This window comes from Astatotilapia calliptera, chromosome 10, assembly GCF_900246225.1.
Source record: "Astatotilapia calliptera chromosome 10, fAstCal1.2, whole genome shotgun sequence".
Lineage (NCBI taxonomy): Eukaryota > Metazoa > Chordata > Actinopteri > Cichliformes > Cichlidae > Astatotilapia > Astatotilapia calliptera.
This window is the reverse complement of record NC_039311.1, coordinates 3248076-3275906: the sequence shown is the minus strand read 5'-3', so window position 1 is coordinate 3275906 and position 27831 is coordinate 3248076. Positions and strand designations below refer to the sequence as shown.

The 27831-nt window shown below is 45.3% G+C and overlaps 1 protein-coding gene across 3 annotated transcripts in view; it reads right to left on the bottom strand.

Annotated features, from left to right (window-relative positions):
* The window catches only part of nrip1b (nuclear receptor interacting protein 1b), a 39566-nt gene continuing 11735 nt past the window's right edge, over positions 1-27831 (bottom strand). The window contains exons 1-2 of one of the 3 annotated variants that reach the window (XM_026182369.1): positions 17753-19122; positions 1-6230 (exon numbers count right to left, since the gene is read on the bottom strand). In XM_026182369.1, the coding sequence (XP_026038154.1) occupies positions 2169-5768 (3600 nt within the window). In that variant the 5' untranslated portion in view covers positions 5769-6230; positions 17753-19122 and the 3' untranslated portion in view covers positions 1-2168. Of the gene's footprint in view, positions 6231-10440; positions 13340-17752; positions 19123-27831 lie in introns of those variants that run through there. The other 2 variants (XM_026182370.1, XM_026182368.1) reach the window with 2 other exon arrangements.

Below are 27831 nucleotides of genomic sequence, written 5' to 3'. Positions count from 1 at the left end.
ATGAAACATCCTTTTTTTAATATATATATTTATATATATATTTGCTGCTACAAATGTATTTCTTAGATGCACAATGCAGATCTATGATTGTACGTCAATCCCCCACCTACATCCCCCCAAACTCTTCCACAGAGCTTTGTTAACCAGTAACAGAAAAGAATAATCACAAAAATATTCAATGCACATTTATTTTTCCACACATTTTTTTTTTTTAAATCAACTTGCTCAACAGTCTGTGGTTATTTAGGGACTGTTCATATTCTAAACCAGCCTCTCTCTCTCTGTGATATAAAAGACCTATTTTAAGACTTGACATTTTCCCCCATCACCAGTAGGGATACACAGGTAGTTCCCATGCGTCTGCATGCAACAGGCAGCAGTGAGGAAAGTCAGACATTATTACACAACACAGCGCAGGATAGATTATCATTTACCACATAGAGACACATGCAGAGAACAAACCAACCAAAAGAAAAAAAGAAAAAAGGAAAACGATGGGCATAGCATCCTCGGCCTTTGTATGTACACTTGTACGCATATAATTCATATTTACATATCAGGGCATTAAAAACTAGGGTAATATCTTTTCTTAAACATTACAAAATAGTCATCTTTCATACTGAAAGTACTATTTACACAAATATATTTAACCATTGTGAAAATGTATTAATAATTGAAGAGACATACTTCATATGTAGTAAAAAGATCACGAGACTAAAATCGATAAAGCAGTATGTGAGATCAACTGAAAAGAGTACAGTACGATCCAAAAATAAGGAGCTAGATCAACCAGATATCCCTCAAGACACCAAAAGGTCTTGGTGATTGCTGGGGGCAGGTACACACATCCAGCTGCTTTCAAAACAAAGATGTACCTGTGGTCTTCTCTTTATTATCATGCAATTCTTTTGACATTTTATGAGATAAGAGACTGCCACAAACAAATAATAATAACAATAAAAAAATCTATAAACCACAATAGTGAAGAAATAAAGGGAAAAAAAAATCACAAACTGTCAAATTCTCAACAGATAACAATACTGACTGTTTTTTCTTTTTTATTATCACATGCCATTAAATGATTCTGAAAAGGACTCCAAGGACTCGATAGTGCAAAGTCTGGGTACTCCTTTTAAGTGAAATGAAAAGGAAAAAGCCATGTGCGTCACACTCAAAAGTTTCTGTGTGCATGAAGAAAAGTGCCTTGGGTTTAACCAGGGTCGCAAGATAAGTTTCTCACACACTGCCTTTTTAACTGTTGCTCTAGAAACCTGCTTACACGCAGTTGCTCAACTGTAAGAGCCGCGCTCGCTCTGTTGACCCATCTGCTCCAAACGGCTCAATCTGCAAACATAGTGCCCTGAATTTGCACTGTCGAATATTGGCCTCGAAACACGCACTTCAAATAAAAGCGAAAACAATGAGTTGTGACCGTTTAAAGCGCCAACGATATATTCCTTCTCCACTGGTAATTGTGCCACACCGTGAATCCCGAGGAACAAAGCATTCGTCGCGGCGGGATCTTCGCCGAATGCCGTTTTTAAGGTCCTCTGAATGACTTTAGCACGGACACTGTTGTAATAGACCGCCGTGACTATTTGGAATCTTATCTAAAATTGATGGGTCTCTGTCTATCTGGAAATGTTCTGATGGAGAAAATAAATAAATGTCCACTGAACTGAGCACTAACATTTTTAGAGTCATCAATAATGGATGTTGCTTGAAATGTTCTTTCTAAATGTTTTATGGCAGGCAACAGGAGGACTTGGAGTAGTGATATGTGTACAGTTCAATTAGTAAGAAAGTGTAAAAAAAAAAAAAACAATAATAAAGGAGGGCTCCGTAATTAACATTGTAGTACAAAATGTAGAGCATGACAATCAGTGATGGGAAGGTTTGATCTGTGACTGATGCACAGTTTTGGCTTTTGTGGCATTCTGCTAAGATACAGCTGTTTTGTACCGTTCCATGACCTCACTATTTAAAAATTGATGCAGAAGTGCATCTGAATTTGCTCTATGCCACCTGAAAAAAAAAAAAAATCATTCAATTTGCATTCTTTGTCATTTGTCTCATCAGACCAATTTGGCAAGTCATTCAAAAAATGAAAAACAAACAGAGTCAGTGAATTTCTTTCCATTTCTATTTTTCTGCAGTTGATACAAATTCTACTCAGACGACTGGCTCAGCCCCTGGCTCTCATGGCTGTGCTTGTCGTTGTGGGCGGGTGATTGAGGGGTAGAGCTCAGGCTGCGTTCATAGGCATGCATGTCACTGATAGGCTCTTCTTTAACTCTGACCACAGAATGGGCTCCCTCTGCCTGATCTCTCCCCTCCTTCCTTAGCTGGATGCTGCCCTTCTGCAGCATGTAATATAGGATGGGGTTGGACCGCGAGAGCCGTGGAGAGTCTGGGTTTGAGTCACAACCCTCGTCCTCCTCTTCGTTCTCTTGACTACTCCACCGCACAGGGCTCTCAGGCTCCTGTTTGACTAAAGTAGGCGTCTCCCGTTTTTGAGTGATGGGCCACGGGGACGGGTGGCGACTCCAAGGGGAGCGCAGAGAACTGTCACCTGGAGGAGGGGTGGGTAGTGGTCTGAGATTACTTGGAAACCCTGAGTTGAGGGAACCGTGGGGATGCCAGCTGGGCAGTTGGAGGAAGCTGTGATTTTGGGCAGGCTGAGTGAGAATGCTACCGTTGGCCTTGCCGTTGGTCTGGAGGACGGAAGGACTGGGCGCCCCCCGGGGCTGCTGGGACAGCTCCTTTAGGCAGTTGTCGGAGAGCAGCAGCTGTTTGAGCACATTGAAGCCCCGGCTCTCTCGTGTAAGGGTTTCACTCGGTGGGCTCTTTGGAGGAACCTCTTCTTCCTTTAGAGTCCTCTGCTGCTCAGGCTCTACCGGAACAACAGAGGAGGCAAAAATATTTGTGTCACCACTGTCCACTGCTCTTGGAGAGCTGATGTTACTCAAATTATCAGTCCGATCTGAACAGAGCCGCCTCTTCTTAGGGCTTGGGCTCGGATACTCCCTCTGTTCCTCTTTAACCTGTCTGAGCTGTGTGTCAGCCTGCATAGCAGCACTGGTATAGTAGGTAGCAGTCTGTTGTTTAAGCAACTGGCTGAGGAGGCCATATTTTGCTATAACCTCTGCAGGCCGGGGTTCAGCCTTTAAGTCCTGCTGGGAATCTGAGACGAGGCTATTCTTCTCATAGCAACTCAGCCTCTTTCTGCCAATCACGTCCTCAGACATGGCAGAGGATGGTCCCACGTCCTCCATGAGCTCCGATTTGACCTTTACATCCAGAGGGGGGCCATTGGAGCTGTCGCAGGTGACGTGAGCACCAGGGTTCTTCTCACTGCATCCCCCCGCTGCCTCCACACTCCTCCTGCCACTGCCACTAGGCCTGTCTTTGCGGCTCACAGTCGCTGTAGCTGAGCTTGTTCCTAGAAGGAGCTGCAGCACGGTGCGCCTTTCCAGAAGGTTCTCAATCTGTGATGAAGGAGGAGAAGCTTCCTTCCTACTGAAGGGTGTGCCACTACCTGAAGCTCCATCAGAGAGTGGAGTGGTGGTGGTGGTCCTGCCGATTGGAGCATTGAGTCTTTCCAAAAGGGCAAGGGGCCTGCTGGCATCGTGCTCCTGGCCCAGCCCTTTACCAGAGGGGGTGGGTGGGGAGGAAGCTGTCCCACACTGAGCCAGATTCTGTAACAGTTTACTAGCACTGAAGGCGGGCTCTGAGGCCTTCTCAGCAGGGAAGGTTTTAGATTTACACAAATCCAGTGGGCTGGATTGGACGTTGGGGGAAGGGTAGGAATATGGGGACAGAGCACCGCTTGGGTCACGGCCAAGTGAGTAGAGGGGCTGAGCTGGAGCTACAGACCTATCTATGGGGCTTTTTGTCCTCGCCTCTTCCCAAGATACCAGTCCTTTTGGCTGGTTTCGAGACATGGTGGCTACAGTTACATCAAGAGGTGAATCTTGGTTACCAACATTTTTCTTAACCATCTCATTATTTCTGCGCTCAAGAAGAAGCTGCATGAGTGTGACTTTAGGGTGGGACTTTCGGTCTGGGCTCATTTCAGGGTCCTTGCCCTTGGACACCTTTGATCCTGATGGCTCTGGCTTCCACTTGTTTATTAAAGATTCTGTTAGTTTGTCCAGGGAAGAGGTAGAGATACAGGAAGAGGAAGAAATAGAGGTGGAAACAGAGGAGACAACAGTAGAAGATGGAGATAAAGTTGTGGTGGGGGGCTGAGCAGAAGCTTGAGGAGAGAATGCACCTGGGGCGGAAGTAGAGAGGGTAGAGGTGAAAGAGGCGGAGGAAGAGGGAACTGTAGTTTTGAGCCCTCCATCTTGCATATTGACACGACTTCTCATGGAGAGGTCAATGGGAGAGCAACTCGAGTAGGAGCTCTCGGCATCGCTGCTGTCCTTGGTCAGGCTCCGCTCCTGGGTGGAGCATTCGCTGTCTGAGGTGACTGAAGAGGAGCCACTTGGTGGCAGAATGCCACAGCTGTCCTCCAAATGCCCATTCTTGGTCAGCTGCTTCTGGTTGTTGTGATTGTTCAGCAGCAGCAGCAGCAAGCTACTGCATGTCTGGGGTGGGCGGGTTGGACGCGAGTCAAAGCCTCGTTTCTCCCGAGATGGCTGGCTGTGAGTGTGGCTTGGAGCACGTGGGGGAGTGGGTGGGGAGCTTTGGCTGTGGCCACGCAGCAAAGAGGGGCTCTGTGGATTTGACAGGGCCATTCGAGGGAGTGTTGTCGTTACTGTGGTGGTTGTTGTCATTCCATTTTGGGTTGTTAAGGAGCTTAGCGTGTCTGGAGCTCCGGGCAGACTGGGTGGCCTTTTGTCCTGGTTGTGCTGCTGGTTTGCCATGGCAGCTAGTCTTTCGCTGGCTGATCTTCCAGAGAGCTGTGCTTTGAGTGCATGCTCCCTGGAATACTGCTGGAGATGGGCTTCGCTGGACAGCAGCAGGGCCAGCTGACTGCAGGCGACACTGGGCTTAGGTGAAGGCGCCGGACTAGAGCGGATTTTCACTATGTTAGCCACGGCCTTCAGTCGCTCTGCACAGGAAACTGAATCTGCAGCTGTAGGAGCAGCAGGAGGCGTGGCACTGTGTGCTGAGCGAGGTGATTCTGGGGGTCTGTCCTGGCTGTGTCCACGACGACTGTAAGGTGTGTTGCTATGATTCTGAAGTTTGCTCTTTCTCATCAGGCCCTTTAAGCGGCTTGAGGCTGTCCCGTACACAGGTAGTGGCTCTTTGTCTGCAGGTGGCGCCTTGGATGGAGACGAACACTCACTCGGGGGTTTATTAGAGTGCTGAGACATCGCCACACTCTGAAGTCGTGAGCTAAATGACTGAAGCAGTGACGCAAGCAGGGTGCTCTCTCCAGCATGAGGAGATCCCTCTAGTGCTCCATTCTGCATCCCTCCCACTTGGCCATTCAGCTCCGCTGGGGGTGAGCTCATTCGCTGGTTCCCTGGATCATTCCAAGCTCCCGAGCGCAGTAAGCGGGCTTTCTTGAGGTGCTGAGAAGAACCCAGAGTGGGCCCATTGGTTCCACCCTTGGGAGCTGTGGGTCCATGGTTGGGCAGTTGGAAGGGCCCACCCACCTTATCACCCTGCTCCTGATTGCTGTGGGCAGCCTCAGACCTCCCACTTGCCGTGGCCCCAGGCCCGGCCACCACTGGATGCATCAGTAAACCTTCCAGATAAGTTAGAACAGCTGAATCCTTGTGTGTCTCAGGGCCAGGCTCCTCCCCATGAGTCATGTTCAATACTAGGATCCCCTCGTATGGCTCAGCACTTCTTACTGGGAAATATGTCCACTAGGTCATCTGGTTGACAGTGGCATGTACTTCCTAAATACCAAAAAGCGGGCAGGCTATTTCACCGAGTCAGTGTACAGCAGAGGGGAGGGGTGGATGCACTAGATGGATGTGATCCTCTCTGTAGTGGGCACAGTCACCACTGTGTTAAAACAGCAATCATGGCTGGAGACAATCCGGGGCAGGTAGGCCTCCCAGGCATTGTTGTATGCCTTTAAATGCCGCAGGATCCCAGAAGGCCCAGCTCGAGGCTTATGTGAAAAGCAACTGAGGAGTCAGCGGGATTTCACCACAAAGATGTTGACACATTCCGTGGCTGTGGATGTTTGGGATGTCTGTCCTATGGCCTGGCTGTGGTTCTGTCAGCGGCGCCTTTCAGCTTTGCAGATCTCACATGGGGGGGACCTATGGCAGTGAGCGAGAGACAGAAAAGAGGGAGGACGAGAAGGTTGGGTGGAGTGGGGGGGAGAAAAAAGAGAAAAGGGGAGAAACTGTGTGAGAAGCAGGGATTTACACAGCACTATATCACATTCATTTCACCACCTTGTCTGCCGTCTCTGTTACTTAGCAACATTTCAGATTGACTGCACACGGCTCCTTCTCCTCTCTGCACTCTCCCCTCACAGCCACCGAACAGACGACAAATGTAGATTAGGCCTGATTGGATCCAAATTGAAAATTCAGGCCCACTACCTTGAAAACATTCAGGTCTCGAGCAGTAAGCCCCTCGCAGCAATGTCTTTCAAAAGCAAAGGGCCTTGTGAGAGCTGTGAATAATTCCTTATGCAGCTTGTCATTTCAGTGGATTATCCCCACCACCACCACCCCCACCGCCCCCTGCTCCTTATGCACTTGAGCAGCATCGCACACGACACAAACCTTGGACTACATAAAGCATGAGCCACCCACCCGCTCCCCGTGTCACATGCACACTAGTAAGCCTTTAAGCGTTCATGCCTAGACACAGAAACGAATGTGTGCACGGAGGCACATATAGACGCATGTATAATCTTACTGCTGCGTTATCTTTATTAACACCTGGCCAGCTGGGCTTCGCGTTTTTGACCCCGATTCTTTTTCCTTTAATCAGAAGTGCAAAACCAGAAGTAACTTGATTTATGGGAGGAGTGCTTTGAGCTACAAATAATCCATCTATTTACTTCTCCAAATCAGGGTCCCTGCTGTCAGGGGGCAAGAGGCAGGGTACAGACAGGTCTGCCACAGGGCTAGCAGAAAGACAGACAACCATTCACACTCACATTCACACCTAGGGGCAATTTAGAATCACCAGTTGATCTAACCCCACTAACTGCATGTCTTTGGACAGTGGGAGGAAGCCTGAGTACCCGAAGAGAACCTGCGCAAACACGGGGAGAACATGCACAGCTCCACACAGAAAGGCAGGAAACCTTGGAACCGTTTTGCTGGGAGGCAACAGTGCTAACCACCACGCCACAGTGTTACCCAAATAAACTCAAAGGTTCACACACTAAGCACTGTGAACTTGTTTTTTCCTGCAAATTCTCCTTCCTTAGGTATTGTGAGTTTGTGCGACATTTTCTCCCTATAGCACATTTTATAGTTGTACGTCTTTATTAATTTTGTGCATTTAGCCATGGTTTTTTCTTTTAAATCTACTGTAAACTGCTCAGGTTGTGTTTTAGCTGTGGAGCCACGAGTGAAGCAGTTTGCAGCGTCACTTCCCATCATTGCTAACAATTGTTCACTCTTTTCAGTGTGAAAAAAAAATATTTGTAGTGAATTTCAGTATCTTTTACATGCAGAAGAAGAGCGGAGAATCATTCTTGTTCTGCAAAGTAATTGTCATTTAATTCCCTTTGATTGTAGCATGTAATGAGTTACATTGCTCATGCATACCTAAAGTAACAGAATTACAGTGCTACACTACTTTTTAACAATTAAACGAATAAAAAAGAGAGACCAAATAAGACATATGAACTATGAGACAACATTTACATTCCGAAAACATTTCCACTTATCCACTTATAAAATTCAGCTTTATAATAGTACGCTCAACTCTTACTATTCTAAATATTCTGCACATTTTGGGAGGTTTACAGTGCACCGCACATAAACAGAGCAGAGCTGCATCAAGGATATAACAGACAAGGTGCACTTAACTGTCGAGCACGTCTATATTATTGGGAGGGGTTGCTTAAGGTTCAGGTGCACCTATCACACCACACCACTGTCAGGAGGGCAGAGCCAGTGACACTGGGGTGAACATTGTGCCAGTTGCCATGACACTGTCAGCAGTGCTGCTCTGGGAGACCTCTGCTCTGAACCCTGTCAGCGTGGTTTCCGTGGATACAGGGCACCGCCGACAGTCCTGGCCGCATCCCGTAAAGGTTAATTAATACAGAGTTTCCACCTCGCCTCAGCTGCTGTCCGTGTCCTTTCCCGATGCCGTCCTCACCTTTGGTGTCCGCTGAGCGGACCGACATAGCGGGTCACACGACAGGACAGCAGCCAGTGATTATGACGAAAGGCCATGGCAACCCACCACACAGTCACCGGGCTGAATATTTCACATAGAGGGCAACAGCGAGGGCCAGAAACAACAAGGTGGCAGGCTTCTAATCAGCCTGAAATCCATCCTTGGGGCCAAGGTCCACAGGTTGTCATGACAGTAAGGGCAACAAGGTGGCACTTTTAATGCCACCTTGGAAGTGAGCTGGGATTAGACGCTGGATTTAAGATGATCAGTCTGAGCAGCAGTAGGAAAACAATCAGCTTGGCAATTTAAAAAGACCTTTTCATACCAAAGGTCTAGAATAGGTTGATTAGACTCTTTGTGGTGCACTCCCTCGAAGTGAATAAGTTAACTGAGACTGGCCCATCAGCGTCAGTTACAGTTCAAGGCCATCTTTAAGCTGGTGACCTAAATCTGACAACAACAAAAGCCAACCTGGTCACACTGGGCCATCTGACGTCTGTTGTCATGCTAATCTTAGATGCTCAGGATTAGACTATTTTCCTGCCAGCCTGCTTAGCACAATCATAATAGAACGGCCTGTAAAGACACGTTTGATGGGCACAGTAAACATGTACGCATCTTTACCTTCCACACAGCCTGGCAGCATTACTAATATGCTGGGAGTCAGCCCCACAGTTAGTGAGAGAAAGGGAAACAAAAAAAAGAGCACTGACAGTTTTAACACAGGGAATTCTGTTAATCTCTGCTACTGGCAATGAACCTTTGGAATTACAGTTGACCTTGTCTATGTTTTTGCCCAAAGACACTTCTATACAGAGCAGACAAGGTAGCATGGGGACACACTGACACTGCACTATATCAGTATATATACAAGAGGTCCAAAGCTGCTGCATTCACTGCATCACATAAAGCACAAATTACTTGAAACAAAAGCGAGGCCCTTCAGGCTCTCGAGATGCATTTAATGACAGAGCCGGTGTCAAAAAGCCCTGCCACGGCAAGGGCACGGGAAAATGCGTTCTGCTCAGTGGCACAGCTCTGTTAACAAATAAATGACCTTAATATAGGGAAAGCTGTCCTCCATCCTGAGCCCCTAAAGCACACGACCCTCTTCCTCTCCACTTTCACAATGCGTGCATTACTTTTACATGCTCTCCCCTGGTGTATACATTGAAAATGACCTTACACATCTGTTAACATGTCATCTCATTGGTGGTGGCACCCAAAATGCCTGACCTCCACCCCCTCCTCCCACAACACCAATGAGCTGCTGTATGGTTTCTGTGGTGATTATCCATTATCCTTGACAATGTCAGCCAATGACAGAGCAGGCACCGGTCTAAAATGATTTTTACCCCTACAGTCAGCCACGTACATGCGCGGGGGAGGGCAAATGATGGGGATGGGGGTGAGGCTTCATCATCCCTTGGCTGGTTGACTCTTCATTTATTTCTTTCCGTTTCACTCCTCTGGTACTTAAAAGACACTCTGAACAGGAAAGGTCACTGCACTCTCGGTCGCACCACAAGGTCGACTGAACGTGTCGATGCAGATGTCTCGGATTAAGTTTTAAAACGTGAGCTTCGCTCTCCTCCCCTAACCCCCAGATTACACTTCCTCCACCACCGCCACCAGGAACAAACAAACACACTTCTTGGTAATCCAGTGTTTTTCCCCTTTCCCAATCTTTAAAAAAAGCGAGTTTCTAAACGACCTTCATCGTCAGCAATGGTAATCCACTTAAGCCATTTAAAATGTATGAGACCAAACAAAAGAATTAAAACGGGGGTAAGAGCCAAAGGAGCGGCAGTTAAAGTCAAGGTCATCCATGCCGCCAAGGCTTTTCCACTTGATGCAACAGCTGGTGTCCATGCAAAGCTCTGGGCGTTAATAAAAAGTGACAATGCTGCCTGAGCGGTGTGTATTACTAATGTCTGACACCAGCCTGGCAGATGTGTTCTCCCTGCATTAAAGGGGAGTCAAGGTTAAAGGAATTTAAAAGGAGAGGCAATGCCTAAACACTATTATATCATGTAATCTGCAGCCCAGCCCTGCTGCACATACTCAACAGGGTAGCTCACTTACACATGCAGCGTGACCGCTATTTGTAAATTCAATATGGCCTGACATGATTAAATAAGACAAAACATAAGCTACCTGACCAAATGCAGTTGCTCCGAGCCTTCCGCAAGCGAACGAGTCCACGAGAGGAAAGTTGAATTAAAAAGCTCGTGTTCACCTTGAGAAAGGTAAAGAAGAGGATAAACATGCTACTGAACAGCGGGAGAGCCTGAGCAAGAAAATGCTTTTGCAGATAAGTCAATCGGGACAAAATAACACTGAAACGCAATACACAGAAACACGCACGCCCACACAGTGAGAACTAGGGCATACTGACCCACTTCTTAGGATGCATTGACCAAACAAGTCATGCATAGCCCGCACACACCCCCCATGTGAGCGCGCTCAAACCCATGGATGCACCCCGCATAGAGGAAATGCGATATGTGAGTGCAGGAAAGTCAGATTTCTTGACTTAAGCAGCACAGGTTGCCTGCTGGAACATCCTACTCAGAGTGTGCTGGGGACATTTCAGAAAATGGGACCAGAGTGCTAAACTTCTCAGGCTGCATCTGGCCTTGGATGAGGAGCGGGGGCGGAATTTAACTTCATCAGTACAAAGAGTTCTTAGGGTTGAGAGAGAGACAGGATAGAGGAATTCATGCATGCTGATGAGTCATCCAAGCACTTCATAGCCCAGCTGAGCAGCTAGCCAAACTAGCCTGTGTATCCCTGCACTGTATCACAGCATCGGACACTCTTTACCTTACATGCCCAGGCTCGCGTGGATGTGCTTACCAAAGTGTTTGCGTCCATAGTAAATATTTGTGTGCCATTTGGAAGACCCACCCAAGGGCCATTTCCTGAGTGGCTGAGAATTAGCGCATCAATTAAACACACACACACACATTCCTTGTTAATGAGCCGTGGCTGCCATCAATCTATACCTGATTCGTTTCTATTGGGCTCCGAGGTAATCTTCTGCTTACATCGCCTGTCTGAAATGGCGCTCATTTCCCTCCCGAAACAACACACATTTTCCATTTGTAAACACTGTCGCTGGAAATAGGAACAGCTGATTGCCCAACGGCCAGCTCACCAAAAGGCAGACTAGGCCCTTGAAACAGACTGCAGTCACTTTGCAATTGAGATCAAATGTCCCACTGTCAGACTGCCCTGAAAGCTGGATAAAACCAGCTAAAAAACCTTGGCCTTTAATGGATCATTTCCATAATATCCTTGGCATCATCCCTAAGAAGGCTGGTGCTATGAGTCAGCAAGATGTCTGGTTTTATTGGGTTAAAAAGAGCCCTGCTTCTTTTTTTCTTTTACTGTAAGTGATATAGGATGGTTTGGAGTATTATAGTGTGTGACAGAGGTCTAAGTGACAGAAAAAGAAGAGGACACATCTCTACTATCATTCCGCCTTTCATAATGCTCCCATTGACCTACTTTTTAGTTTTTAAATCATCCTAATGCTTGCTCCGAGTGAAGCCGGAGAATGGTATCGCAGGGCATAATGGCCTGTGAGGGGACATTCCATTAGAATCATCAAAAACACAACTTCTTTTTTTGTTTTTCCTCTAGATCAGCAAGAATGCAGGGCTATTCAAAGTTCCACAATTAGGGTATCTTTTAAATCAATTAGACACATTTAACCCAATAAAGTATAAAACAATTATGTGCAACCTTTTTTCTGAGAAAAACCTCTCAAGCAGCACCAATCCACTTGGCAGGGCAGAGCTGAGCGCAAGACATTTCAAAAAGATTAGTCCTACACCTGGCCTTAAAGCCTGACCGGTGCTCACACGGCCAGAGCTGAGGCAACCACAAAAACAGATCCACTCCACGGCACGGACCGCACAGAAGCAAACTGTTTTCGCAAATATAAAAAGTTGCATTCCTGCTGGCCACTAGAGAAAAGTGTAGGCTTCAGACGCTGACAAGGGTTTCATTTTTCACACTCGGAGCAACATCCAACTTTAACATAAACAAATTAACCACGTTTATGTGCAACTTTGTAACGTGATAATCAGTTTGTATATATGTCGTTGTTGCTGAAATTACAAAGGGACAGTAAGGCGTCGAAGACAGTTAATAACTTAAAAGGTTAACTATACTTTAAATATACCAGGCAAGAGCTTTAGATAACACTGATGCAAACAAGCTGCTGTATGCTTGCCATCCTGCAACCTCAAAGGACCTTGTGCCACTGTGCAATCTTTTGTTACACAACCTGGAGAAACCTCATTATAAGCTGCGGACACACAACCTCAGCTATTTAAACTTGTGTTACAGTCCTTGTGTGACTTTCTTTTCACGCAAAACACAGAGAGAACGGATTTTAACCAATTCCTAAGCCGAGATAACCCCGATCAATTACACTGGAGATTATAAAGGCATACTTGCCAACACTGCCCTATGGGCAAAGGCTGCTGCAGTTTCATTCGGAAATTCTAAAAAGCCGTTTAAAAAAAAAATAAAAAAATCAGGTGTCCTAGATAACGTTAAATGTTCCACTGAGCCTAAATAAAGCACATTTCATACTGAATAATTTATATACTGGTAAAATGTGTTGATATCACCATAATTTGATAGGACATATTTTTTGCTGGAAAAAGAAAACACTGAGCGCTAAATGACACGGCCACTACCTGTTTGTAGGCACAGGCAACAACAGGGCTGAAAGATGATGACAATAACGTAGTGGCGGAGCGCTACTTTGCAGTTGTGAGATGAACTAATATTGAAGAAAAGATGACAAAGATGGTTTGAAAACTAAATATCACAGAGGAGAGGAGTGACTGCTGCAAGCTGACAGCCCATACATGCCCATCTGCTCTGACTTTTAGGACACACATACAGCTTTACAGCTAACACACAAAGAGAATCAGATTGCCTCATTTGAAAGGTTTACATCCCTGAAATAAATAATTTATATAAAATGAGCAAAATATCATTGGGAACTTGTTGCATCTGTTGCATTAACCTCCTAAGACCTGCACTCAGGGCATGCATTTTTAACTTCTCTTTGCTATTTGGGCTGATTGGGACCTGACGAATGTAAAAACAACCAGATTTCTTTTTTTAAACCTCAATTTTGTTTCAGGGGTAAATCAGATCCACATGAGGACATTTGTTTTAAATTTCGATAGAACAGTGGCAGTATAATGTCCTCGTAAGTGGACATCAGGCCCCTGTAGAGAAAAATTAAGTATTTTGGTCTAGACAACCCAAAATGTGATGTCCACATATGTGGATGCCAGGTCCTAGGAGGTTAAAGCTTTTCTTTAAAATGCTTAGACATGAACTCAGCTGGGATATAGAGCAGGGCGATATGACCAAAAATATTTATCACGATACACATTTGAAAATTTGCGATAACGATATAACTGACGATATAATTGACACTAGACAAAATACTTTACAACTCCAAAAAAACATCAATGTATTTTCACTTAAACAAGCAGCTGTTTTTTATGTGCATTAAAGTTATATAAAAATGTAACAGTGCAAATGCAAATTCCTTGCTGACAGTTTAACCAAAGGGCAGACGACATATCCTCAGCATAACCATGTATAATATCCACAAAACTTAAAAAGAGGTTATACACACACAATACGGTAACATTATGTTGAAGCGCAGTACGTATCACTCCGCGAGGCTCCTGCCTACGATAGCCGTAACGCTCCGACAATCCATCAAGCGGTGTGGCTTCGTAGCTTAGCAAAGTCGTACTGAAACATTTGACAGATTTTCGAGCGCCGTGCACATAAAATCGTTTCGAGGTCAGTAAACACGACCAGAGTTCATACATAAGGCACACGGGATTATAAGGGACACTGTTTGCAAGTATGTTTATATTTTCCAAACAACACGGTAATAACGACGGCCCGCTAGCATGCTCTACCAAAAATAGTGCTTTGTTGTGTATCTGACGGACGAAAGCCAAACCAGTTCCACCACTGAAGTTGCAGCATTTTTACAAACCAGTTCTGGTTCATCTGTTTCATTCAACGGTCCGCTTTCGCCCTTCTCATTCTGCGTCGCCGCCATGTATGTATGAAAACAAAGGCACTGCGCATGCGCGTTTTATCCATATTCTATCGCCATATTTCATTTTCTTATCGTTGCCCAACATTATACTGGTATTACTGTGAACGGTATGATATGGCCCAGCCCTACTGGGATATTTTTCATATTTAACACACAGCAGGAAAAATGTGTTTGCACTACTGGAGATGAATGGTGTGCAGCACACCTGCGACTCACTCTCACTTTTAAAACCTTTAAACAGGAGACTTAACTATGCACAGTCACTTGAACTTTGTCTGGTTCAAATCAGATAAATGATCAATCCAACTTCATACATGCACCATCAGGTTAACTAAGTGAGAAATTATTTTAAAGATTTTTTTCTTAACTAACAATTTGGAAAGAAATTAGATTTTTTTTATTTGGGTTTTGGGTTGACAGACAAAAAAAGGAGCAAAGGAAATTTCTTATTTTTAACAATCTTTCCCACTTAGCGTTTCATCAATAATGAAAAGGCCCATATGGTTTTACTACAAAATATTATACATATGACAAAAACACATTAGATAAAATGCAGTCTTTTACAGGGATTAAATGTAGCAGCAAGCTAGTGTTAAACTGCAACAAACTGCCTGCTATAAGACCTTTTTCTAGATGTGTGCCAAGATCTTCATGATCTCTGCTGAGCTGTAGATAAATCCATATCCTATAGACACAAGGGCAAAACAAACTTTATTTAGCTTGACCTTCTCCTTATATTTAAGCCTTCCCCTCACCGGTGAGTCTAAGCAGTGGGCTGCACTACTTACTAACTACAGCAGGGTCACTTGAGTGCTAGAATAAAGAAGCAGCGAGGCCCTGCCCGAGCTGCCCTCTGCCTGTCCAGGACTTGTGAGCTGTCCTAGTTAGGAACTAATTTCCAATGTTGGAGTAAAAAATATTTACATAAATATCCCACAATAGAGTTAACAAAAGCCATGTTTATTGACTAGAGTGTTTGGAAAATAAACTATCCATAGTGAAATAACCAACTTTATTAATAGAATTGCCTAAATCAATTAAATTTTATTTATATGGTGCCAATGCACAACAACATGTGCCCCAAAGTGCTTTATATTGTAAGCTAACGACTCTCAGTCACATGACTACCTATGAGCAAGCACCTTGCAACAGTGGGAAGGAAAAACTCCCTTTTAACAGGAAGAAGCTTCAAGCAGAACCAGGCTCAGGGAGGGGCGGGGCCATCTGCCATGAAGCTTGAGGGTAAAGGGAGGGAGACAGAAGAAAAAAAAAACATACTATGGGAGAAAGAACCAGATTTTAATATTTGCTAATGACTACATACAGTACTGTTGAAAAACTAACAGGGAGTGAAAGGAGATGAGTGAAGATTAAACCCTCAGTGCATCATGGGAAGCCCCCAGCAGCCCAGACCTATTGCAGCATAACTAATGGCCCAGGATCACCCGATCCAGCAGCGACTATAAGCTTCATCAAAAAAAAGTGGAGAGAGCGTCTGTCTCTCGAAACCAAACTCAGACTTCGTTCCACAGTAGAGGTGTCTGAAAGAGTCTGCATCACATTCTACTTTTGAAAATGCTAGAAACCAAAAGTAAGCATGCAATTTGAAAGCAAAGTGCTCTGTTAGGATAATACGGTACTATGAGGTCTGCACGATATGTCAGGGCCCGATTATTCAAGATTTTGTATGCGAGAAGATTTTTGAATTCAATTCTGAATTCAACAGGGAACCAGTGAAATTAAGCTAATAAGGGAGAAATACAGCAATTCTTTGTAGTCCCAGAACTCTCGCTGCAGAATTCAGGTTCAACTGAAGGCTTTTCAGAGCAACCTCATAATAATGAATTAAAATAGAAGTAATAAATGCAACAACAATTTTAGACAGGACATTTCTAATTTTAGCGATATTGCCCAAATGAATGAAGGCAGTGCTTTCCTGCTTTTATACTGGGTCCTCTTAAATACATGCACCAGGTCAATTTGACTTAATCAACTTTTATTGGTCACAGTGATTGGAGAGTTCATGATTTGGGCCCTGCCTATTACACATGGAGAATATAAACATACTTGCAATGCCTGCTCAGTATTGACAGCACAGTGAATGCCACTGACAGGCTGAACAGATTGGTGTCATTGGCTTGGAATTTAAATTTCATAGTGGAATGCGTGCACTGGGCTAAGGGGGGGGCAAATTATACATATCTAACACTGAATATCTATATATCCTTTTGCATATCTGCTTTAATTAGACAAACTATTCAGCTTTAATCGGGCCGCCAACACAAATATGTTTCAAAGTTTGGTTTGAAATGCAACTCCAGTTGCATTTCTACAGCTGTGGATCAAGAATATTACAGTTAACCACAACTAGATGTGAAAAGAAACATTTTAGAAATAAAAATGGAAAACTGGACTAAAGGGAGGCAAACTAACTATACATTTAAAAAAAAAAAAAAAGAAAAATATACAACAAATCTTGTTCCTTTTAGACGCTGCTGGGTCAAGCCACAAATTTGTACTAAATACTTTTCTCATTTGCAACACACATCATACCAGGAGTGACAGACGCAGAGCTCAGGCTGCTGTTAGAGCACCAGGGGTATATCTGCTGGGGTTTGTGTACAGCCGACCTTTGCTTCGTAGTTACTGACCCCTCGGCTGTTACCGCAGCAACCTATCCCAATGGGCTAGTGATGACCACACACAAATCTGATCTGATCACTTGCAAATAGCAGTCTGCACGATCTGTCTCTACAGATGTGATTGGAGAAACAAATTTGATTTCCCCGCAGCCTGAACAAAGCCTCCAAGCTTTCTTTCTGGTCGTCATTCCTCAAACTGCTGCTGCTTTTCCGTCTAAGCAGAGGTTAATTGCAATTAATTGCCTTCACCTGGCAGCCCAGGTGTAATCAGCGCTCCATTGAGTAGCCAGAATGAAACCCAGCAGGGCTCTAAAGCAGAACCATACCCATCATTAACACTGTGTTGATGGAAATTGTGCAGTAGAAAGAAAAATAATCTCTTTTTTTTGTAATTGCCTTTACTGTAACTAAGAGAAACCTGCTAATTATCAGCCTAAAAGGGCCAAGACCTGCAGGAAACAGGAAACAAGCATGCCCTTCCCTCAGTCAATCACTGACTGTTAAATCAGACCGAGAGACTGGCGAGGCTCGCACCCAACCGCAGCGGGCATATCGCTTCCTGTATTGAATGTGACTGAGAAAAGACGATCCAGTGGTGGTAAAAAGTAAAAAAGAGGGTAGCAAAAAAGCATTTTGCCTAGTGTGGGTTTAACACCGCTATTGTGCCGTGGCTGTGGGGCGAATGCAGACACACATCATGCTCCCGTACCTTGTCATCCTTAGCTGTGGAGGCTGATACAGGTAAAGTGCAGTAATCAATTTGCTCCACTGGCAGGAGTGCTCCTTTAGAATACTAATCAGGTTTCTTCCCTCCCCTCTTCCCTCATTCTAGCCATTCCTCCACTGCTGCCCCCTCTGCCTTTCTCCTTTCTCGTTCACCTTTCTCATGACTTGACACCCCCAACCCCCCTGGTGCCCCAGACCTGACTAAATGCTAAAGGAGGGCGGGCTGTCTTCTGCACAGATAACTGCTGCCACTAATCAAGACTACGTGCACCGGGGCATGGGATTAAAAGAGCTTGCACAGCTTGACTCAGGCACTGAATGGTGCTAGTGCGTGCACGTACACTTGCACAAGATCAAAAATTTAAAGAAAAAAAAAGAAGCCAGCAGTGCAGCAGTGTCTTGTCCTAGAAACACACATGCACACAGGAGCCTCAGACGAGCAAACAACACAACAAGGTCAACTTAAAAGCTGATGTTAGGTGAACATTCTCGGGCTATAAAAGAACACACACAAGAAGATTAGATCTAATTTGCTCCGCCAGTCAAAACGGGACTCAGTGGCGAGCCACCCATCTCTATCTCTCAGAACACATGTCACGCAGGGAGCCGCAGTGTTGTGCGCATCTAAAGCGAAAGAGGAACAAACTCGACTGCGAATTGACAGGGCCTTAATTCCAGTTCGTTTTTCATTTGGGGAGATGGCTTACAACAAGAGGGGAGGGGAGGGGTCTCTACACCATATCAAACACATGCTGGAGTTGCCTGGAGGCTGTAACAAAGCATCCTCAGTGTTGTGCTACACACACACACACAGAAGTATATTATGTATATATATATATATGTAGGTTTGTGGGTGGGTGGGTGTGTGTTTCAGAAAAAGAGGAGACAACGCCACCCTATGCATCAGCAGGGAGATTTCATTATGTACATAACGAGTGCCATTAATCGCTCTTAACAAGAGGACACAACCTCACCTTGGCAGTCTCACACGCACAGCAGGAAGGTGGGGGTGGGGGAGATGAAAATATCTATAGCACGCACCGAAATTAAAATTCACCACACTCAAGGACCCGCCGCCTCCTTTTGACCGACCACATCGCGGCCCGAGGGTGCGTGGAGGCAAGCCAGCAGTCATATAGGAGCTGCTCGCCTGATAGACGCATAAAAACACATAAAAAAAAGAACTTAAAAAGAAGAGAAGAAGTGTTAGGAAAATGTCGCAGTGGCGGTTGCCAGCAGGGGCTCGTGCCCTTGACATACTGACACGGGTGGAGGAGGGAGGGTGTCATGTGACACTCCTGTCATTCACCTGATCTCCCGCCTGCCCTCCTGGCCACCTGGCAAATGCACCCACCCCCGCCCCTTTGTGCCGATATATCACCCACCTTTGTGCGACCTCATCCTCCCTGACCTGGCACGGGTACGCCCCACCCTCCCCCTCCCCCACTACAGCACCCATGCCCATTGCCACCACCTCTGCCTCTCTGCAGTACCCTGTCAGCCCCATCGCCAGCTCTCAGTGCTCCCCCCCTCTTCCCTTCCCTCCCTTCCCCATCACCACCACTACCCCACCCCCGCGGCTGTGCAGCAAGGTCAGGTGGGTCACCGTGTCCTCATCTGTAATCCGCTGCCATTCGTCAGCAGCCCCGGCCCAAGCTGGAGGAGAGAGAGAGAGAGAGAGAGAGAGAGGAGGCTCTCCGACGAGGGGAGAATGCCCAATTAAGCAGCTGTCACACACACACACACAGCTCAACACAGCAGAGCAGGAGAGAGAGCCCGAGAGGGAGGGAGGGAGGCTGCAGAATCAGCCTACTGTCCACAGACACAGGGGTGTGGTGGGGGAGTGTACATGAATCCTTTCAGCTGTGAGTGTCTGTGTATTGTTTGGGTGTGCATGTGTGTGTGTGTGTGTGTGTGTGTGTGTGTGTGTGTGTAGCAGTTGGACGAGGTCAACTTCAGTTTAGACATATCGGACTGCTGTCTGAAGTATATCAGTGGCGATGGGGGGGATGCAGACTTTAGAAGAGATGCTAGAAAATTTTAGGGCAAGTAGTCTTAAAATGACAAAAGTGCTGAAAACGCTCTTGAGTACTGCTTTTATGTGTAACCACAAAATTAATGAGATGATCGGGGAGAAGTGGTTAGATGCTCCTTGGGAAATTAAAAAAAATAACCCCCCAAGAGATAATCATTGCCTAATGGCTGTAAAAAAAAATATATCCAAAGGCCGGTCGACACTAACCCCACAGTGGACTGCAGGTTTGAGCAGGTAGAGTTACACTGAAATTCTTTACAGTCACAGACTAGCAGCAGATATCAAATGGGTGACAAATATCCCATAATTGGATCATTCATCACCAGCAAACGCGTCTGTTTTGAGTAATGGGAAAACTAATCAGCAAAAATGATACAGAGACGACTCCACGCCAGGCAGCAGGAAGATTTATGCCAGAGCGATTCCAGACTCAAGCCTGTACCTATTGATTGTTTAGTCTAAATGCTTTTTCGTTTAATCAAAAGAAAGAGTCAAAATGGTACTATGCCAGCTGGGTGATGAACAGGTGTGATCGAGCCTCGGGTCTAGGGCACAGAGGGATTCTTAGTTGGTGAGAGGAGGCTCTTTCCGTACTTGTGTCTTCCTTAGTAATACCTTAAAATGTCAAAGTTCAGCAGGGTTCAGTAGAGCTTCAAATCCAGCTTTGAGTGGTTAGAAAGGATTGCGTCACAAGTGTGAGGGACACTTATCCAGTAAATCCTGTCTGAGTAGAGAGTACAGGTCACGGGGACTTAAGCTAGATGTCATACAATGCTGTGAAGTATTCCTGATTTCTTATTTTCTTGCATATTTCTCACACTTAAATGATTCAGATCATCAAGCTAACCTTAATATTAAACAAAGATAAGCCGAGTTGGTAAAAACAGAAAAAAACCAACGACTTTCTAGTTTTTAATTGATACATTTTATTTATTAAGGGAAAAGGCCTATCCAAACTGACTTGAACCAAACTGGGGGATATGGACTTTTTTTTACCAGAGGCCACTTGATTACGATTAGAGTCCATGAGTTATAAGTTCAGCCTGAAGCGCTTCAAACATCAAGGCTAGCATGCTTTAACATTAATAGCCCTACATGGATATCACAGTGCGGGAAAACAGTATTGCTACAACTACAACATCACTGAGTTTTGCATCGTAGTTTCAGAGCTATTCCAACCCTGCTAAGTACAACTGGACACTGTGTAGCTGCGGGAGAAGCTACATTAGCTGCAGACTACTCGTAAATTAGGATTCGGAGTTGTATGTTTTTCATGACTTTTGCTTCTAAATAATCAGAAGCAATTAAGTAACCATTCTAAAGAAGCAAAACCAATCTGCTATGTGGTATTAAAAGTTACTTTCCGCTGCTCCCTTGTGACAAAGGATCTACATGTTTGATGTGAGTTTTACGCTGGATGCCTTTCCCGACGCAACCCCAAAAGATATTTGTGTGACAGAAATAGTTTTACAACGTAACACACACCGACTCCAGATCTCCTTACATTCTGCATTTTGTAATAATGAAAAAGATTTGTTTGCCTGAATCATTCCAAAAACAACACAGTGGTACCAAATGAGACTAAAAAGTCTACTATTAATGTCACTGCAAAATCTCTATGAAGCCCAGCAGACTCACTACAAGTCCTCGTAGGTATACTTTAGTCATTTCTGTCAGGCCGTATCACTGCACAGCTCCACCCATCTCTGTGATTGTTATTATAATGACTCAGTGTTTTGTCGGCCAGTTCTTCCTGCGTTCTTCCAGCACTGAAAGTACCTAAAGTGCTCCCAAAGTCTAAAGATTGTAATCTGTGATGTCATATTGATGCATAGCCTGAAGCAGCTCCATTAGCGGCCCGGGAGACTGACTTTGTGGACTCATACAATGTCTGCCTGTACTTTTACATCTACAAGGAAATTTAGATGATAGTGGGGCTATTAGTTCTGTTCCAGAAAACATAGCCTTATCTCCGTCCAAAAACCATTCTCCATTACATTCACCTTGTACTTCTTTTCCAATAGTTGTATATTGGTGTAAAATGATACATGAGGAGGCGATAGATGGGCTAGCTCAGGAGCAAAATATACTCTCTCGAAGCTAAATTGCATAGAATAATACGCTAAATGGATTCTGTTCATCATGTGAGTCTTTAACGAGCGAAATCCTCCCCACATTTTCCTGTCACTTGGAGGTCAGAGGTCAGCTACGTAATAGGGCCCCAGGACAAATCAGCGTAGCATCGTGCCAAAAACAAGGACTTGAACCCAGATCCTCAGGCTTAAGTCAACCACGAGCCTGCCGCCCTAAGTGCAATCCTGAAATGTACAGCTGTGTGCTGTTGTAGGACAAGGCCATATTCTCACGCAGCGTAATTGGCGCCGCAAACTGATACCTGATTGACCAGCGAACACATGATGACAGTGTAAACAAGCAGCACACGAGATGGTGAGCCTGTAGATACTACAATACCCCCCCCACACACACACACACACACACTATTAATGACCGAGTTTAATATTGCAAACAGAAACCTAGGATCTGCCCAGGACAGAGCTGTCAGGATAACTGTAACTGTGTCATTTTAAAATCAAAGACTGATATTGTGGCAGTAATGCAGATATGATAATGTAGCTGCTCTTTTTGTATGTTTTTACAGTGAAGATCCCCTCCACCTGCATGTACATGGATTTTGACTTTAATTAACACAGGCAACACAGAACACAGAGTTATAGAGGAATGACAGCATTATTGCTAATTTTCGATATCATGCAATAATATCAAGAGATATTGAGACGATATTGTGCATTTTTCGACTATGGTAATGTGGACGTGAAGCAAAAAACAAACAGATAATAAATAAATGCCATAAGGTAGATTACGTTAAATCACGAGAGGCCCAAAAATGTTACTTCTGATGGTATTTTTTAAGAGCAAATGTTGGCTGGAAGCATCAGTTAGCATGAATTAGCTAAGAACTGTTGCACCACAGTATGTGAAGAAGTCATCTCTAAATTTAATAAAATTTCATATCCAAGTGCATAATGGACACTGGACACGTAGATGATTACATGTCTTCAGCAGACCACTATTTACTGGTAATATTTAAGGAGTAATATAGCTTCCAGGCTCAACTACATTAAACATAAACAAGAGAGAGCTACACTTTTCCTGTATCACGTTATACAGTCACACACACACACACACGCTAACAGTTTCATGTCATTTATGTTATGATAACATTCCCATTGAAAGAAGCCGAATCAGCCACCATTAATTTTTCTGACACCTCTGTCTCTGACACCATAGAGCCAAACCGTCACGGCCTGTTGTCACATTTTCCCTTCACCCGACTGCACCTATATTTCAAACTCGTGACACTCAAAACTCCAAACACTGATGCTGAAAGGTGCACTTTAGGAACCTGCCGGATTCTGAAGGATGGCGTCGTTTTTTGACATTAAACTGCTGAGTAATTATTGCAGATGCTTAGCTGCAGCTGGAAAACAGTTTAATCCGGAATAAGAGCAACAGTTACAAGCATGACACTCCTGGATGTGCCACCGCAACTCTACTTCCCATCTGAAACCACCTGCCGGTGCACTGTACTTAGCCCAAACGGCAGCGTGCGCTCTTTGCAGGTTAGATTCACAAATGCTAGGACTACCTTTCAGCTCAAACTCAGAACTGAAGGGCACTTGCCATTGGTTCCCTGTCCCTTTAAATAACTTTGAGACCCCTTTTCTCTTCTCTACCTCCCTCCCCTGAGGTTTATCACAGTGACTCTTCTCTCTTCCATCTTCTCCTCTCTCTCCCCCTCCTCTCTTTCACACACACACACACACAAACCCTGCCTGTATGTGTGGCTGGCAACTACAAAGCAGTTAGCCAAGCATCTCTTGGCTCTGTGCAGAGAGAATAAGACACTCTCATTACTGCCCTTAAAAAGCTCTTGCCCTCACAAAATCCACTGTAGACCCAGACACCAGCACAGAAAGTCACAGGAAAGACTGAAAAGAGTTAATAAAGGCTACTTTTTCACCCCTCTTACAACTCAAGTCACATGCGACTGTGTGTGCTTGTCTGTGGAGGATGGTTTTTGCACCCGCCCCCCGCTCCTTCCAGCCCCCTTTCCTGTTCCTCTTTAATGTCACAGGGCTGGCTCATATGACCTTGAGCAGCAGCGTTGGCACGGCAAGAGCGGGAGCTGCCTCGCCTGCGGGCGCCCTTGAACTGGATCTGCAAGACAAAAAAAAAAAAAAAAACGGGGGGAGAAAAAAACCCTTCATGCGGCCTGATAGACATCTCAGCCCTCCTCCTCCTCCTGCCCCCCAACCCCCTCCCCTGCACCTATCCTCCCCCTTTCTCCTCAGCTCTTTTATTCAATCTACGCCACTCCTTATCTGTTCCCCCTGGTGGGAAGAGATTTATCAGGATGCTGTATCTTTAACCTCTCTATCAGACGGAGATAGAAACAGAATTTCAAAATGTCTGACCGGCCCTGCGCAGATTTATTTTTAAACCTCCTCCTCCTCCTCCATGCACAAGCCCCAGGCCATTTCAGGAAAGGGGTTTGGAGAAGGGTGTGTGTGTGTCTGTGTGGGTGAAGGGTTGCTTTATGGAATACACCTGTGTGATGAGACTGCCATCCACTCCAGAGGTGTTGTTTACGCATATGGAAATCCCAGACCGTTTCCCTCCTGGCTCTGCTCTGAGCCTTTAGCACACACGGTGACCCATAGCTTCAAAACAAATATCCCAGCCTCTGTTTCGGGAACAAGTGCCAGCTTAATGACCAATCAAGGATCTCGGCCTCGAGAAAGGGGGCGGTGAATCAGAACCAGTGTTTTGACAGGTTGATGATGATCTGCTGTGTCCCAGTGAGGACCTCTGATTCTCTAAAGTAAACACCACAGTCCACAGTCCAAAGTCTGACTCTGCGCTGTCCAAATCTTGCTATTGCCCGAGAGCACAAAGGAGATTTATTTATTTTTTTGTAAATCAGCAGTAAACACTGGGACACCCTCCCTGCGACTGACACGCGGGCCACCAAGGTTCAAGTGATCCTATAAATATTTGCATCGCCCCGTTACTGGCAGTATGTTCAATACTGAGCTGGAAATTCATAAAAGGACATTTCTCTTGAATGTAACACTAATACGCTGCAGAACAGTGTGTGCACAGAGGACAGGCCCTCCTTCTAGCCCTCCTACTGGTTCTCTTCATGCCTGACCTTTCAAAACTGTAATATTATCACATGTCATATGCAGGCCTGCTGGAAACCATCTGCTAAAGGCAATGCGGTGGCTCCCTATCACCAAAAAGAAAAAGAAAAAAAGGAAACACCGGCTAGATTGGCCGAGCACTGGTTCCGACTGGTTTACTGCTCAGCGTGTCTCACCTTCACACACACAAACACACACATAGAAAAACAGACAGGGCCACGCACACACGCCCTCAGAGGCTGTCGTTGAGCGACATGAGCCACGAGCGCTCTCCTCGATTACTGTTAGGGGCTTTCGCGCAGAGACACGAAGTTCTGGGGCTAAGAATAACATTAGGCAGGTCTGCTTCCCGGCAGCGGCAGAAAGAGCTCGGGAGCCACAGAGGGGAGCTGCATGTGCGGACTAACACGGAGTCTTTCCTGCTAATCCAATCCCCCGCCATGTTTAGCCCCACCTCGGGATATTATGTTATGTTTGTTAGTGGGACACCTCTGCTAATAAGGCTGTTTTTACAGAGAGCGAAACCAATAAGATTAACATGAGCCAGGACTGATACAGGCAAAGAAAACAGATTTTTTTTCATATCAGGGAGATGGATGTGCTGAAATATTAAAAGGCCCACTATAGATTCCCCCTGCACCCCTCCCTCCCCCCTAACTCCAGAAGAGCCAAAAAAACAGACTCGTTTGTGGAGGCACCACAGTGTCCTGAGAGATTCATTACAGGCAGATTTGTTCCACATAGTGAAATATGAGTGAGCTCTACTGCCTGAAAATTGCATTGCTCCATAAGCAGGCCCCGACGCCAAAATGAAACCCCGATTTTCAGTCCTAAAGGTCTTAGCTCAGTATGACAACCGCGGCAATTATTTGCGAGGAGGAGATCAAGCCCAGTGTTTATCCCGCTTTGTCTTTCTGAGGCACAGCGGGAAGACACAAAGGCTATGAAATAACAAGCAACGCGTAGGATCGATATCAAAAACACATGGTTACTGCGGCTAGTCCCTTTCTCTGCCACACTGGGTCCTTTTGCCAAGAATCAGCACGAGCAAAATTGATCGAACCCTAATTCAAGCGTCTTAAAAATTAACCTGTAGTTGGGAGAAATTGCAGCCATGGTTTACAACCATGTCAGTCCGGCTGAACAAGCATGTGCGCTGCTCCTCTAAACCACAGTTGAACTTGGTACAGTAAATAACCTGACCCAAATAAAGTCAAGAAAATCCTGGAGAAGGCAGGCTATATTTAGCAAACAGCAGCCCGTATGTCAGAGAAACAGAACCAGAAAAGAGCCTTTGCTTAAAAGCATGTGTGGCTCAGGCTTTGAGCCTGACAGGTCTGACTGCAGAAATCAAACGCTATTACTGGAGACTGAGAGGGGAAGAGAGGAACTTATAGGAGGTGGCAGTACTTTAGAGACTCGTGCACTACTGTAAGACTTATACTATATGCGCGAGTGCGTGTGTGTGCTTTTTGAAGTGTGGGTCTGGGGAGTGAGGAGAGACCTCAGCGCTCAGCTTGGGGCGTATAATCTATGGTTCATTTGCAGCTTTTCTCCCCGGTATGACAAGCCGTTTACAAGACATAGCCTCTGCTGCTGACCCAGTTCTGAGTGGCTGCGTCTCGCGACAAGGCCCTGCCTCCCCATCAGGCCCTGCTCCTCGTCTAACTGACGATAACACCACCACCCTCTGCCTTCGTGAACTGTGGGAAAAAAAATAGGTCGCCCTGACCCACTTTTCTTCTTTCTTTTTTTCTTCTCCTTTCTCTCCCCTCCCCTAACGTCGTGCGAGGAGTTCTGCAGAGCATGATCGAGGGAGACAGTGAAAGGGTGAGGGCGAGAGATAGAGAGAGGGAAACAAAGGAATAAAAGAAGTTAAAAAGACAGGCTCAGACTTCTCTCTGATCTTTCCCCACATTCTGGCGGCCTTTGGATTACAGCCGACCCTTATCAGCTGGCCTGCTGCATGTTTGGCAAAAAACCCTCCCACGCCTTGAAACAACAACTGCTCCTGAGGTTAAATACATCTACAGGCCTCTACCATTCCCCCTTCCCACTTCTACCTCTCCTCTTCCAGGTGGCCATTATCTCCCCTCTTACTCAGAATACTAAATAGGAACCCTTTGCCTTATTTAAACGCAGACGCACACGAGCTACTTTGCAGTCATTTGACACCCATGAAAGGATGACCTGTCATACAGCCTAAAAAAAATTTTTCCCGGAGTGGTGGGTGGCTTTACTAGAAGGCTAGCTGAAGCCAGGAGCTGCCTTAATGCCTGGTAGCATGACACTAGTGCTCTCTGAATGTCTTCGCCACGGTTAGCCCAGCTCATGACATGTCTGAGATCACATGCATGGTCCTCTCATGCAATCCTCAGTAAGCTGCACCCGCAGTATATGATCATCACTCTCTCTCTCTCTCCGAGGTTAGTCAAGAACAGCTGAGAGTTTCATTCATTTAGAAACGTTTGTTGTGGGACTCGCTGCGTTTTCAGTGTTGGATTCCTGCTTGAAGCCACAGTGAAATATCTCGCCAAAGCACACGGTTTTTTGCTGCTGATTTAAGTATGAATGTATCTGTCAAAAAATAAATAAATAAATCACCAATCATTAGTTACTACTTGCTGTAGCTTAGCAACCTTTTAGCTTAGCTTCTCCTCGAGACCTATACTTGTAGGAGGCAACCTGACAATTACCTTTAAAAACCTTTAAAGCGACTTACTGAACAGTTCAGCTTGAATGATAGTGTTCCACTTCGTTTTTATTGCTGCAGCAAGCCACTTGTTACCTTGCATAATACAC